General features: G+C 46.8%; 2 protein-coding genes across 2 annotated transcripts in view; both read left to right on the plus strand.

Moving 5' to 3' along the window:
- The window catches only part of LOC117968203 (SLA class II histocompatibility antigen, DQ haplotype C beta chain-like), a 401,218-nt gene that overhangs the window by 342,676 nt on the left and 44,796 nt on the right, over positions 1–13,746 (plus strand). The window lies entirely within an intron of this gene.
- LOC117968747 (H-2 class II histocompatibility antigen, A-Q alpha chain-like) overlaps positions 1–13,746 on the plus strand; it is a 45,626-nt gene that overhangs the window by 22,398 nt on the left and 9,482 nt on the right. The window contains exon 3 of the mRNA XM_059009109.1: positions 1,028–1,309. Within this exon, the coding sequence (XP_058865092.1) occupies positions 1,028–1,309 (282 nt within the window). The remainder of the gene's footprint in view (positions 1–1,027; positions 1,310–13,746) is intronic.

Here is a 13,746-nt window from a genome sequence, read left to right on the forward strand (position 1 = left end):
CTACATGTAAAGTCTAATTTGAAAGCGTTGTGGAGTACGCTATATATATATATATATATATATATATATATATATATATATATATATATATATATATATATATATATATAGCGAGCATCAAAATAAACTATTAGAACACATTTATTTTCGAAAAAAAATATACACAAAAAATGGACTTTGACAAAATGTTTTTGGTTTCTTTTTAATCACTCGATCATTCATCCTTGACCATGACACGCTTGAGTGACGATGACTGAAGCATATGCACTTAATCACCTAATTAGTGAGACAGTTGATTGGACACTGGCTATGGAGTGATTTTAGCTGTTGAATTGCAAGCTTGAATAAAAGCAATAAAGAAAATCACAGAAAAAAAACAGTATGTCACGTCTGTCAAGAGAGCAGCGCCTTCGTGCAGTCGACATGTTGGAGGCTGGACTAGGGCAGCGTACTGTGGCTCGCCATCTTGGGTGCTCACAGCCAGCAACTTCAAACCTGGCGAGACGGTATAACCAGACACACACTGTCAATGACAGGCCATGAACTGAGAGACCAAGAGTCACAACACCTGCCCAAGATCGACAGATCATTTTGCAGCATCTTCGTGATGTCAAATCAGTACAATAAAAAGTCACTGCACCTGCTCTGAAACAGAGTTTGTCATTTTTCGATCACATCTAGTGAATTTTATCCAAATATAAGTGATAAGTTTCTTTTGATGCTCAAATATAAGTGTATATATATATATACAGTATATACACACACACAGACAATGTGTAAACAGTACGTAAACAGTTTTGTATCTAATATAAAACAAAATTGTTTATTATTAGATATATTAGTAGAAGCGTTAGACATAATACTTAAGTGATGCTTTATGAGCATGTCAGTTATGGCTCTTAAAGCACATTAATGGTGACTTTATTGAATTTCAAACAAAGTGTTCCTGTCAGTGATGAGTGACTGTTTTTGCCCCCTCTCTAACCTTCATTAGTGCTGTTCTTACAATATTTATTTGTTTCCACAGACGCCCCTCGTGTTACACTGTACCATGAGAATGATCTGGAGCTGGGGAAGCCCAACACTCTCATCTGCTTCATCGATGGCTTTCACCCGGCAACCATCAAAGTGACCTGGACCAAGAATACCCTGCCAGTGACTGAGGGAGTCACCCTCACCCAGTATTACCCCAATAAAGATTTCACCCTCAACATGTTCTCGTACCTGAGCTTCACTCCAGAGCTGGGAGATGTGTACTCCTGCCAGGTCCAGCACAGCGCTCTGTCTGAAACACTCACAACGTTCTGGGGTGAGTAACACACAGACTGCTTGATATTTATGTGTTGTAGTGTGACTATACGTCTGTATGTATGTCACTGTAACAGGGTGAGGGAAAGGGGTTTGACACTGACAGAGGTTGATATGGTTCAGTGCTATTCTCAGCACACTTCTGTTTATTTTGTAATCATGATGTGAGTTTCAGGGTGCAGGAGCTCAAGCTCCTCCCTCATTCTGCTCCCTGTTAATCTTCATTCCCTTCTCGAATCTCCTTATTTAAATCTTTTCTCATGTGTTCTCGTCTCATTCGGTCTTGCTTTCCGCTATATCAGTGTACAAATCCAAACTTTAACTTGGACAATAAAACAAACAAATCCACTGGCATGGGAGTATTTTTGCTATTTTCGGTTTACAGGCTACAAATCTCACTATGTAAAAAAACTGCATTATTTAACTTGCCTAACTAGGGCTCTGGGCTGGTTTGCACCAGCTGTGCATAAGTTCTTACTTAGCTTAGTTAAAGCGTAAGTCTTTACTAACATTGATTTTACACATTACTGACTTTTCACGGGTTGCACCAGCTGTGATAGTTATAATGTAAGACTAGTTGTTACTTAAAATGTCTGCATAGCTTTTGGGAGGCGTAAGCTGTTTGTAGAATCAAAATACAACATGTCACTTCAACTTTTGCTGAGTGAGCTTCTCTTTGAAGATGATTTTGTTCATAGTTTTTGTCATCAGCAAATCCTGCGAGACCACATACATCCTCTTGATAATTATAGGATATGCTTTTAAATCATTTTAGATTCTAAAGTTTCTTATACCATTTAATAGGATAAGAAAAATCTTATAAGAAGTTCCTCTATGATCTGGTAGGAATTATTTCAATTTCTGAAGCATTCCTATAAAATTTCTGATAGGATTTTTTCACCAGGGTTATATTTTAATGTAATTAAATATGTATTTATTATCCGTAATGGCTCACACAGAACATTAATTAACGTTATTAAAGTTATAGTAATCATTTATAAACTTTCCTAAAACTTCAAAAGTTTCAAATTTCAATATTTTATACCCTATATATGTATTTGTGGCAAAGTGGCTAGTGAAGGGGAACAGGTGTAGCGGTGATGCGATGCAGGAGTGACAGGCAGACAACGGTATACAGTGGAAAAGGTGCTTTATTTATAATCCAGGTCTGGTGACCGTCAAATAATAAACTCCCAGCTATACACACCAATGTGTAAAGCACGGGGATAACGAAACAGGGCATAGTCCTGAACAAAAATAAACACACGGTCACCAGTCCTGGGTGAGTGCAGTCGTGCTGGTGCTTTGTGCAAACACAAGTATTTTTTGTGACGGTAGTGCAGTGGTGTTCCGGATTGTGCTGACCCTCGGCGACAGCTCCGGAGATGTGCTCTAACTGTCTGGTGATGTAAAAACACAAACAATTACAACACAGACAAACACAACACAAAAACACGTAACACGCCGCTATTTATTATTGAGAGCTCCTCTCTCAGTCCTTCTCTCTCTCGAGCTTTACCCAAAACGAAGGAAAAGAACAACGTTACCCTGGCCCCTATATGTAATCCCGCATGATATCTAGGTAAACGGTTGCAGCTGCCTTATTACTTGCAGCTGCCCCTCGTTTACCTGTCAAATCAATACGGTCTTACAACAGAGTCTCGCTTCTTTCCAGGCTGACCCACTTCCCGGTCCCGGAAACGAACTGTCAGGCCAGCCCTTCCAGATACTTCTCCTCCCGTTCTTTAGCGCCCTCACAGGTCGGGAGGAAGATTTATCACCAGAACTCATTGTATTTCTGTCACAGTATTATTATTATTATTTATTTATTAGCAGACGCCCTTATCCAGGGCGACTTACAATCGTAAGCAAATACATTTCAAGTATCACAGTACAAGTAATAATACAATTAAGAGCAAGATAAATACAATGACTTTGGTTCAAGCAAGTACAAGTGTGACAAAATACGATTCAATAATACAGCAGATAAGTATCAGTGATAGTTACATCAGGATATAATTAAATACGAAAAACTACAGATTAAACACTTGGCAGATTACAGTACTCTAAAGTACAGGATTAAATGCAGTAAAATAGGGGGCAGATAAGAGCAAGTAAAGCGCATTTAAGGAAGGGTGATAGTGTCCCAGGGGAAAAACACAGAAGTTCTACAGGTGCTGTCTGAAGAGGTGAGTCTTGAGGAGGCGCCAGAATGTGGTCAGGGACTGGGCAGTCCTGACATCTGTAGGAAGGTCATTCCATCACTGCGGGGCGAGGGTGGAGAAGGAGCGGGCTCCGGATGCAGGGGAGCGTAGAGGAGGTAGAGCCAGTCTTCTAGTGCAGGCGGAGCGGAGAGGTCGAGTGGGGGTGTAGGGAGAGATGAGGGTCTGGAGGTAGCTGGGTACAGTCTGGTCAAGGCATCTGTAGGCTAGTACAAGAGTCTTGAACTGGATGCGAGCGGTGATCGGGAGCCAGTGGAGCGAGCTGAGTAGTGGAGTTGCGTGGGAGAAGCGAGGCAGAGAGAACACCAGGCGGGCAGCAGACTTCTGGATGAGCTGGAGCGGACGGGTGGCGGACACAGGGAGGCCAGCCAGGAGGGAGTTGCAGTAGTCTAGACGGGAGAGTACCAAGGCCTGACCAGGAGCTGGGTGGCGTAGTTGGTGAGGAAGAGTCGGATTCTTCGGATGTTGCTCAAGAAGCATCGGCAAGTGCATGCCAGAGTGGAGATGTGCTGGGAATAAGAGAGGCAGGGGTCCAGGGTGACTCCGAGGTTCTTAGCGGAAGAAGAAGGAGAGAGTGTGGTAGATTCCAGAGGAACAGAGATAGAGAGATCAGAGGAGGGGGAGGAGGAGGAGGGAAAGAAAAGGAGGTCAGATTTAGAGAGGTTGAGTTTGAGATGATGCGAGTGCATCCAGGAGGAAATAGCAGACAGACAGGTAGAGATACGGGAGGGGATGGGGGAGTCAGAGGTGGGGAAGGAGAGGAAAATCTGAGCATCATCAGCATAGAAATGGTATGAGAAACCATAGGATGCAATGAGGGTGCCCAGGGAGCGGGTGTAGAGAGGGAACAGGAGAGGACCCAAGACTGACCCTTGGGGTACTCCTGTTGAGAGAGGGCAAGGTGTGGAGGTTGCTCCACGCCAGGTTACCTGGTAAGTGCGGTTGGAGAGGTAGGAGGAGAACCAGGCCAGAGCAGTGCCAGAGATTCCCAGGTCAGCGAGAGAGGATAGTAGAATAGAGTGATCAACAGTGTCAAAGGCAGCAGAGAGGTGGAGGAGAATTAGGACTGAGGAGAAAGAGGCAGCTCGGGCAGAGTTTAGTGAGTTGGTGACAGACAGGAGGGCAGTTTCAGTGGAGTGAGCAGAGCGGAAGCCAGATTGGAGAGGGTCGAGCAGAGAGCTGGCGGTGTACAGCTCGAGGGTTTTGGAGAGGAAGGGTAGGAGGGAGACAGGACGGTAGCTCTGGAGGGAGGTGGGGTCGAGGGTAGGTTTTTTGAGGAGGGGAGTGATAGAGGCTTTTTTGAAGGCAGAGGGAAAGACACCAGAAAGTAGAGAGGTGTTGAGAAGGGAGGAGATGAAGGGAAGTAGAGCAGGAGCAGCAGCTTGAAAGAGGTGAGTGGGGAGGGGGTCCAGGGCACACATGGTGGGTTTGTGACCCTGGAGCAGGGAGGAGAGGTCAGAGTCTGAGAGGGGCGAGAAGGTGGAGAAGTAGGGTGAGTTAGTAGGGGATGCAGTGGGTGTAGGGGTTGGAGCAGGAGGGGGTGCGGGGGAGGGAGAGGTGTTAAAGAGGTTGCTGATATTTGAGATTTTAGAAGAGAAGAAGGAGGCAAAGTCATCAGGAGAGATAGAGGAGGGAGGAGGAGGGGGGAGGGTTTAGGAGGGAGGAGAAGGTAGAGAATAGTTTACGTGGGTTGTTAGTGGAGGCTTGGATTACAGATTGGAAATAAGTACATTTAGCAGAGGAAAGAGTAGAGGAGAAGGAGGAGAGGAGAGTGCGGTAGAGGTCTAGGGCAGCAGGGAGTTTGGTTCTCTTCCATTTCTATTTTAAGCAGATCGCAGTGTGATTCTTGCTGAGCGGAGCGCAGAGGAGAGCCAGGGTTGGGGAGGGGAGGGGCGAGCAAACACGGCACAAAGCAGCGGCATGAAATTGGAATATATCCATTTGTGTTCAATTCACAAATGTGTTTGTGCCTCGCAAAACCGCCTGCATTCATTACCAATACAGCACAAATGCACAAAAGAGAGCTCAGCGAGAATGCACAGAATTGGAATACAATACGATAACCGTTAACATTACCCCACCAAGCAGCTATTATAGGTGTACGGTGTATCATTATCCCTCATACTCTCCACATGAATGTAACCTGCACATGAATGCAGAATCAAACCTCAACACACATGGGCAGCAATGGCACCCCGAACAGCAGCATGCACACACAGGAAGAAAGAAGCTACCAAATGGAGAAATGAAACACTAGCTTACAGCATGCATTCAAAATATAACTTAAACAAACTTAAATATTCATATAATGTAACAAGTTGCTTGGATAAGTGTCAACAAGGAGTCTTTTTTTTTTAGTAGCTCAGAATTACGCTGCATACAAACATGCCACGTCTCTTTACATTGTAACCTGCTGTCCTGGCCGTCCACGCTATACATATTTAAGAACATAAGAAGAACATAAGAAAGTTTACAAACGAGAGGAGACCATTCAGCCCATCTTGCTCATTTGGTTGTTAGTAGCTTATTGATCCCAGAATCTCATCAAGCAGCTTCTTGAAGGATCCCAGGGTGTCAGCTTCAACAACATTACTGGGGAGTTGGTTCCAGACCCTCACAATTCTCTGTGTAAAAAAGTGCCACCTATTTTCTGTTCTGAATGCCCCTTTATCTAATCTCCATTTGTGACCCCTGGTCCTTGTTTCTTTTTTCAGGTCAAAGAAGTCCCCTGGGTCGACATTGTCTATACCTTTTAGGATTTTGAATGCTTGAATCAGATCACCGCGTAGTCTTCTTTGTTCAAGACTGAATAGATTCAATTCTTTTAGCCTGTCTGCATACGACATGCCTTTTAAACCCGGAATAATTCTGGCTGCTCTTCTTTGCACTCTTTCTAGAGCAGCAATATCTTTTTTGTAACGAGGTGACCAGAACTGAACACAATATTCTAGGTGAGGTCTTACTAGTGCATTGTAGAGTTTTAACATTACTTCCCTTGATTTAAATTCAACACTTTTCACAATATATCCGAGCATCTTGTTGGCCTTTTTTATAGCTTCTCCACATTGTCTAGATGAAGACATTTCTGAGTCAACACAAACTCCTAGGTCTTTTTCATAGTTCCCTTCTCAATTTCAGTATCTCCCATATGATATTATAATGCAATACTTTACACTTTTCTCTATTAAATTTCATTTGCCATGTGTCTGCCCACTTCTGAATGCTGTCTAGATCATTTTGAATGACCTTTGCTGCTGCAACAGTGTTTGCCACTCCTCCTATTTTTGTGTCGTCTGCAAATTTAACGAGTTTGCTTACTATACCAGAATCTAAATCATTAATGTAGATTAGGAATAGCAGAGGACCTAATACTGATCCCTGTGGTACACCACTGGTTACCTCCCTCCATTTTGAGGTTTCTCCTCTAATCAGTACTTTCTGTTTTCTACATGTCAACCACTCCCTAATCCATGTGTATGCATTTCCTTGAATCCCTACTGCGTTCAGTTTGAGAATTAATCTTTTATGCGGGACTTTGTCAAAAGCTTTCTGGAAATCTAAATAAACCATGTTGTATGCTTTGCAATTATCCATTGTCAATTTTACATCCACAAAAAAATCAAACAGGTTAGTTAGACACGATCTCCCTTTCCTAAAACCATGCTGGCTGTCTCTCAGGATATTGTTACCATATAGGTAATTTTCCATTTTGGATCTTATAGTTTCCATAAGTTTACATTATAATAGAAGTCAGGCTTATTTGCCTGTAGTTACCTGGTTCGGTTTTGTCTCCTTTTTTGTGGATCGGTATTATGTTTGCTATTTTCCAGTCTGTCGGTACAACCCCTGTGTCAAGAGACTGTTGCATGATCTTGGTTAGCGGTTTGTAAATAACTTTTTTCATTTCTTTGAGTACTATTGGGAGGGTCCGCCCCGATGCGCTCCCAGAGGGGGTCCGGCTGGAACCCACAACTGTCCAACTCCGCACAGTCACTGGGGAGCTGACGCCTATGAAAGGGAGGGGCAACCTGGCCATAGAAGTGGCTGGGCGGACAGTACACCACTCTGTCTGGGTAGCAGCTGTCCAGGACCCCTGCATACTGGGTCTGGACTTCCTGCACTACACAGGCAGGCAACTGGACCTCCAAACCGGGACATTGCACTTACAAGGGGTACCGGCCTTGGCCTTGGCCTATCCGGAGGGGCGAGCCTTCCCGCCGGGGTAGCTGGGCCGGGACGCCTTTGCTCGTCAGGGCCAGACTGCTAAGAGAGGGGAGCTAATGAGCCAGCCATACCCACTGTTACACCGCCATGGCCCACGCCACTCCACACTGGGCCGGGGGACCTCAGCCCTCTCCCAGACCCCACCACGCCAGCGCGTACTGACCCCATCGCCTACCCCTGCCCCCAGGGGCAGCGCAGCATTCCGACGGGCCCAGCGCCGGAGAGGACTTCCACTCCCACAGCCCTCCATGCCAGCCCAGGGGACCTCAGCCCTTCCCTGGGCCCCCAGCCGCCAGGGACGGAGACCCTCCTTTTCCAAGCCCCCATCAGTAGCAAAGATGACCGCATCAGCCCCAACTTCGTCTGCTCCCCCCCCCCAGGTACTATGGAGGACCCCACTGTTGCCACAGTGACCGCAGTCTGGCGCCAGAATTGTGAGGGGCTTCACCCGGAGCAACAGGCCCAGCTATGGGAGCTGTTACTGACCTACTGCCTGAAGCTTCGCTACCAACCCTGAAGACGTCGGCCAGACACACATGGTCCAACATTCCATCGACACGGGGGAGGCCCGGCCCATCAAGCTGCAGCCCCGCCGCCAACAACTGTCCCGCCAGGAGGCTACAAAGGAGGCACTAAAGGAGATGCGGGAGGCTGGAATCATTGAGCCCTCAGACAGTCCCTGGACATCCCCGGTGGTCATGGTTCCGAAGAAAGATGGCAAGTGGCGCTTCTGTGTCGACTACAGACGCCTGAATGATGTCACGGAGAAGGACTCCTACCCCCTCCCCCGCATTGACGAGTCCCTGGACCTGGTGGCCGGGTCGAAGTGGTTCTCCTCCCTTGACCTAAAGAGTGGCTACTGGCACGTGGCCCTGTCCCCAGCTGCCCGACCCAAGACTGCCTTCTCCACTGGCCGAGGGCTCTGGCAATGCACCGTGATGCCGTTCGGACTTTGCAACGCCCCCGCAACGTTCGAGCAACTCATGGAAAAAGTGCTGGTCGGCATGCCCCCTACAGAGTGCCTGGTGTACTTGGACGACCTGCTGGTCCATGGGAACCTTCCAGGCGGCCCTGGCCTCCCTGCGAGAAGTGCTCCGACGAGTCACAGAGGCAGGACTGAAGTTCTTGCGCAAGGTGGTTACCTTCTTGGGTCATCGAGTTGGAGAGGACGGTATCAGTACGGAGCCCTGCAAGGTCGCAGCAGTCAGAGACTGGCCTACCCCCATCAACCTCCGCCAGCTGAGAGGCTTCCTTGGACTCGCGTCCTACTATAGGAGGTTTGTGCAGGGCTTCGCCACCATCGCTGCTCCCTTACACTGCCTCCTGCGTAAGGGTGAGCCCTTTGAGTGGACCCAGGAACGTCGGGAGGCATTCGACAGCCTGAAAATGGCCTTGTGTCAGTCCCCTGTGTTGGCACCCCCAGACCCCCACTCCACCTTCTTGCTGGACACTGACGCGAGCGACAAGGGAATCGGAGCTGTCCTGTCACAGCCTGGGTCAGACGGTGAGCAGGTAGTTGCATACTACAGCCGGTCGCTCAGCAAGACCGAGCGCCGGTAGTGTGACGCGATGGGAGCTGCTGGCAGTGGTCGAGTCGGTCCGCAACTTCCGCCATTACCTCTGTGGGCTCCCCTTCACAGTGCGGACGGACCACACAGCCCTGCAGTGGCTCCTGACCTTCCAGGAGCTGGAGGGACAGGTTGCCCGCTGGATAGAACAACTACAAGCGTTTAACTATTCCATCCAGCATCGGGCAGGGGAAAAGCACGCTAATGCGGACGCCCTGTCCCGCCGACCCTGTGCCCAGGAGGTCTGTGCACACTGTGACCGGAGGGAACAGAAGGAGGCCGAGCTGTCCTCAGGAAGTACGGAACAGTGCTGTATGCTGGTGCCAGTGGAGAGGACGGAGTGGAGGAGGCACCAGGAGGCTAACCCAGACCTCTGTCCTGTGCTGCAGTGGCTGGAGGACCAGTGGAGACCACCCTGGGAAGAGGTAGCAAGATACTCTACTGCCACCCGGGGGCTCTGGTCGCAGTGGACAGGGCTGGGTTTGAAGGATGGCGTCCTCCAATGGCAGTGGAAGGAGCCAGCAACAGGGGAGGTGAGATGGCAGGTGGTCGTCCCCCAAGCATTGCGCCTGGAGGTGCTCAAGGCCCACCATGGGACCCCAGGCACCGGCCACATCGGGGTCACGAAGACGCTCCGGCAGCTCCGACAGTCCTTCTACTGGGGGCAGTGCAGACGGGATGTTGAGGACCACTCTATGACACCTGCACTGCTCGAAAAGAACCCCCGAGCCGGTCGCACGCCCCCCTCCAGCAGTACCAAGTCAGCGGACCCATGGAGAGGGTCGCCGTGGATGTCTTAGGCCCCTTTCCGTGCTCAGAGAAGGGGAACCGGTTCGTCCTGGTGGCCTTTGACTACTTCACCAAGTGGCCGGAGGCATACGCTCTGCCAGACCAGGAGGCAGAGACGGGCGCTGAAGCACTGCTGGAGGGGTTCTTCAGCCGGTTCGGGATCCTCCAGGAGCGCCATTCAGACCAGGGACGCAACTTCGAGTCCCGGGTCTTTGCGGAGATTTGTCGGCGCCTGGGGATCCAGAAGACCCGGACCACTCCCCTCCACCCGCAGAGTGATGGATTGGTTGAGCGTTTCAACCGCACGCTGGCCGTACAGCTGGCTGTGACCACCACAAGCCACCAAAAAGACTGGGACACCCAACTGCCTCTTGTGTTGCTGGCCTGTCGTTCAGCTGTGCAGGACTCCACTGCCTGCACTCCAGCTCTGCTCATGCTGGGTCGTGAGCTCTGCACGCCAGCGGAGATGATCTTCGGCCGCCCCTCAGACACCCCCAGTGTACCCCCAGGTCCTGAGTACACCCGGAGGCTGCAGGTCCGGCTGGAGGTAGCCCACCACTTTGCCCGGGACCAATTGCAGGCTGCTGGTATCGGGCAGAACCTCAGGGCTCGGGGCTGCTACTTCATCGCCAGGGAGCTTGTTTGGATCTTCAGCCCTAAGAGAAAGCGAGGCCATTGCCCCAAGCTGGACAGCCACTGGCTCGGGCCCAGCCAGGTCCTAGAGTGGATCGGGGAGGTAGTGTACCGGGTGCAGCTTCCACCTAGAGGGCGCAAAGTGGTCCTGCACCGGGACCGCCTTGCTCCCTCCCTGGGACGGAACCCAGCACAGACTGACACAGCGACCCCTGACAGTCCCCTCTTGCCTCCTGCTGATTCATTCAGGACCTCTTGAGAAGCTGCACGGCTGTGCAGACTTTTAAGCCCGTGGATGCGTGACCTGGTGACGTCTTTTCCGGCTGAGTTCACGCAGACGATGAACTTGGACAGGTTTTCCTCAGAATCTGCGTATCGTGAACGCACCCATGGAAAGAGAGAGCTGGACAGGGAGACTTAGTCAGAGAGAGAGAGCTGGACAGGGAGCCTGAGAGTACTGTGAGTACCGCCACTCTCCCCCCCCCCCCCCCCCCCCCCCCCGAAAGGGCGAAAGGCTTGTTTTGGTTCTGCGAGATTTTGCTTGGAATTTTTCTTGTGTTTTGTTACTGCAAATGCTTTCCCGTCCTCGTTCGCTAAGTGTTAACTTTGATTTGGTCTGGCCCTTAGTGGTGCTTTGCTTCACAATATCCATGGAGAAAACAAGGTCTTGTTATATTGTTTTACTAATCCATGCCATCATCAGCCACCTCAAAACTGACTAGCCAATCGGGAAGTAATGTAATCTCTGCTTATAAATGCACGACACATCTGAATGTATTAAGTACGGTGTCATGCTGAATGTTGCATTATTTTGAGATGTGTTTTGATGTTTTAAAAGTACATCTCATTTATAATAATGAAAGTTCACATTTTAAAAATACATTAATAACAGTGTAAGTAATCGCATGGGAAAAAATGCAATGAACCACACTGACGCATGCGCCTATCTCACAATAATCCCAATAGTGCTTAATGCAGCATGCAAATAGCATTCGGTACTTTGCTAGCACGTTCTGTATGGAAGAAGAAAAAAAAAGATATATACATATATCAAATTATTTAAGCAGGTATTTTGTCCTGTTTATGTGTTTTTGTGTTAAGTTTGTTTTTAGGTGTGTATCCCTTTAAAAAAGACGGTCCTGTTTCTTAATTAGTTGATGCGCGCACTTTTTGAAAACAGAATATAGTTTCCGGGAAGGGATTGGCCGGTGAGAGGAAACAGGTGAAGAAACGGGAGTAGAGCACACGAGAGAGGGGACACAGGGTGTGGATGTGTTGTTTTTCTTGATTTATAGCTATTGAATGTTTGAAATACATTACATCAGGTTCTTAGAAAAAGAAAAACGCAATCAATGGAATAAACTGGTTTAATACTACTTTATGTTTGATGTTTGCCTACGAGACTAACAATGAGTGGTTTGTTCAGGGTTTGCTGTATTAATATAAAATTAACTTGATTATACTGTGTTTGTATTTTTAGCTGTATTAGCAATAAAAAGTATTTCTATGCGATATGGAAATTATCTATCAAACAATATCATATCGAAATACCAATATTGGTGCCCATCCCTAATTAAAGCCCCCCCCTACGACTTGCTACTCCCGCGAGCCACCCTGCTGTTCCTATAGTGACTATGTTTTGACAGCAGATGCCCTAGCTGAAATATGTTCTTAGCAGTAATTAATGGTGCAGTGCATAGACAATTGAAATACGCTGAAAAGTAATTGGTAGTCTACTGTATGTACTTTTTTCCTTTACACAACTAAAATATATATAGACTCAAACAAAACGTTTCTTGCTATATTCTTACATTTAAAGCCTGTATAGAAGCTTAGGGTACAGACCAGTACAAACATGGTATTAACTGCAGAATTGTGGTACAAATATACCATGGTAAACTTCCATGTATTGAAACAAGTTTAGTTTTATTCATACTTTACACTTTTGGGGACCGTTTCTTTTAGATTACGTTTCAGTTTGTTTTCAGTGTGCCAAGTGTCTGTTTGCGCTATGCTATAACAGTATAATGTTTTCTTTACTTCCAGAAAAAAGTTCTAAATCTTGATTTCACACTGCAAATCTATTTATAATGAGATGCAAACCCCGATCTCTCCTGTATAATGAGCAGTAATTTATGCTGTTCGTAAACTTGTGCTGTTTTATATTTGTAATTAATTTAGAACAATTTTTAGATTTTATTTTTCACTTTGACATTATGGCCTTTTTTTGTGTTGATCAATGGCAAAAACTCCTAATTAAATCAATTTTGATTCCATGTTGTAACACAATAAAATGTGGAAAAGTCCAAGGGGGGGATGGGGGGGGTGAATACTTTTGAGAGCCACTGTAGATAACTCATCATAGAAACCTTGGGATTCCAAACCCCCAAACATCACCATCCGTCTGGTACTGTAAACAAGCAGGGGTTACCAAGTGTGGGGCTAATTATGTTAGTTTGTTTAATAATTAACACTTAATTAACTTGTATAATTAATACAGTTCAAATTAACGTGCGTTAATCAGCTTGAATGAATACTATATTACCATTACCATATTAGATCACCGACTAAACACAGACAATCTATTAGTTATCTGTTAAATAATCTGAATATACATTCACGTTAATTAAGACCTCATCAATATTATTTTATTTAATGATGTGTATAAGATCAAGGAATTACAATGAACACACAAAACACCCTCAACAACAACAAGGCAGGTTAAAATATTGTAGCAGTTTATTAGATAATAATAATAAGGGTACAGAAAGGAAAACCCTAGAAAATCATCGTGAGGTAGCAGTTCACATACATATCAATGCAGCACAAGTCAACACCTATTCTTTGAATGTATATGCTTCTATAGATGTCGTTTTTCAATAATGCAATTAAACTACAGTACAAGTAGAATCCTATTGCTCTCCTAACATTCAGTATCGGTTCAACATCTCATTCTAACACAGTACATCAACTCCTCTGTCTCAATCTCAGTACAGGCTGCG

The sequence above is a fragment of the Acipenser ruthenus genome, chromosome 38, assembly GCF_902713425.1.
Source record: "Acipenser ruthenus chromosome 38, fAciRut3.2 maternal haplotype, whole genome shotgun sequence".
Classification (NCBI taxonomy): domain Eukaryota; kingdom Metazoa; phylum Chordata; class Actinopteri; order Acipenseriformes; family Acipenseridae; genus Acipenser; species Acipenser ruthenus.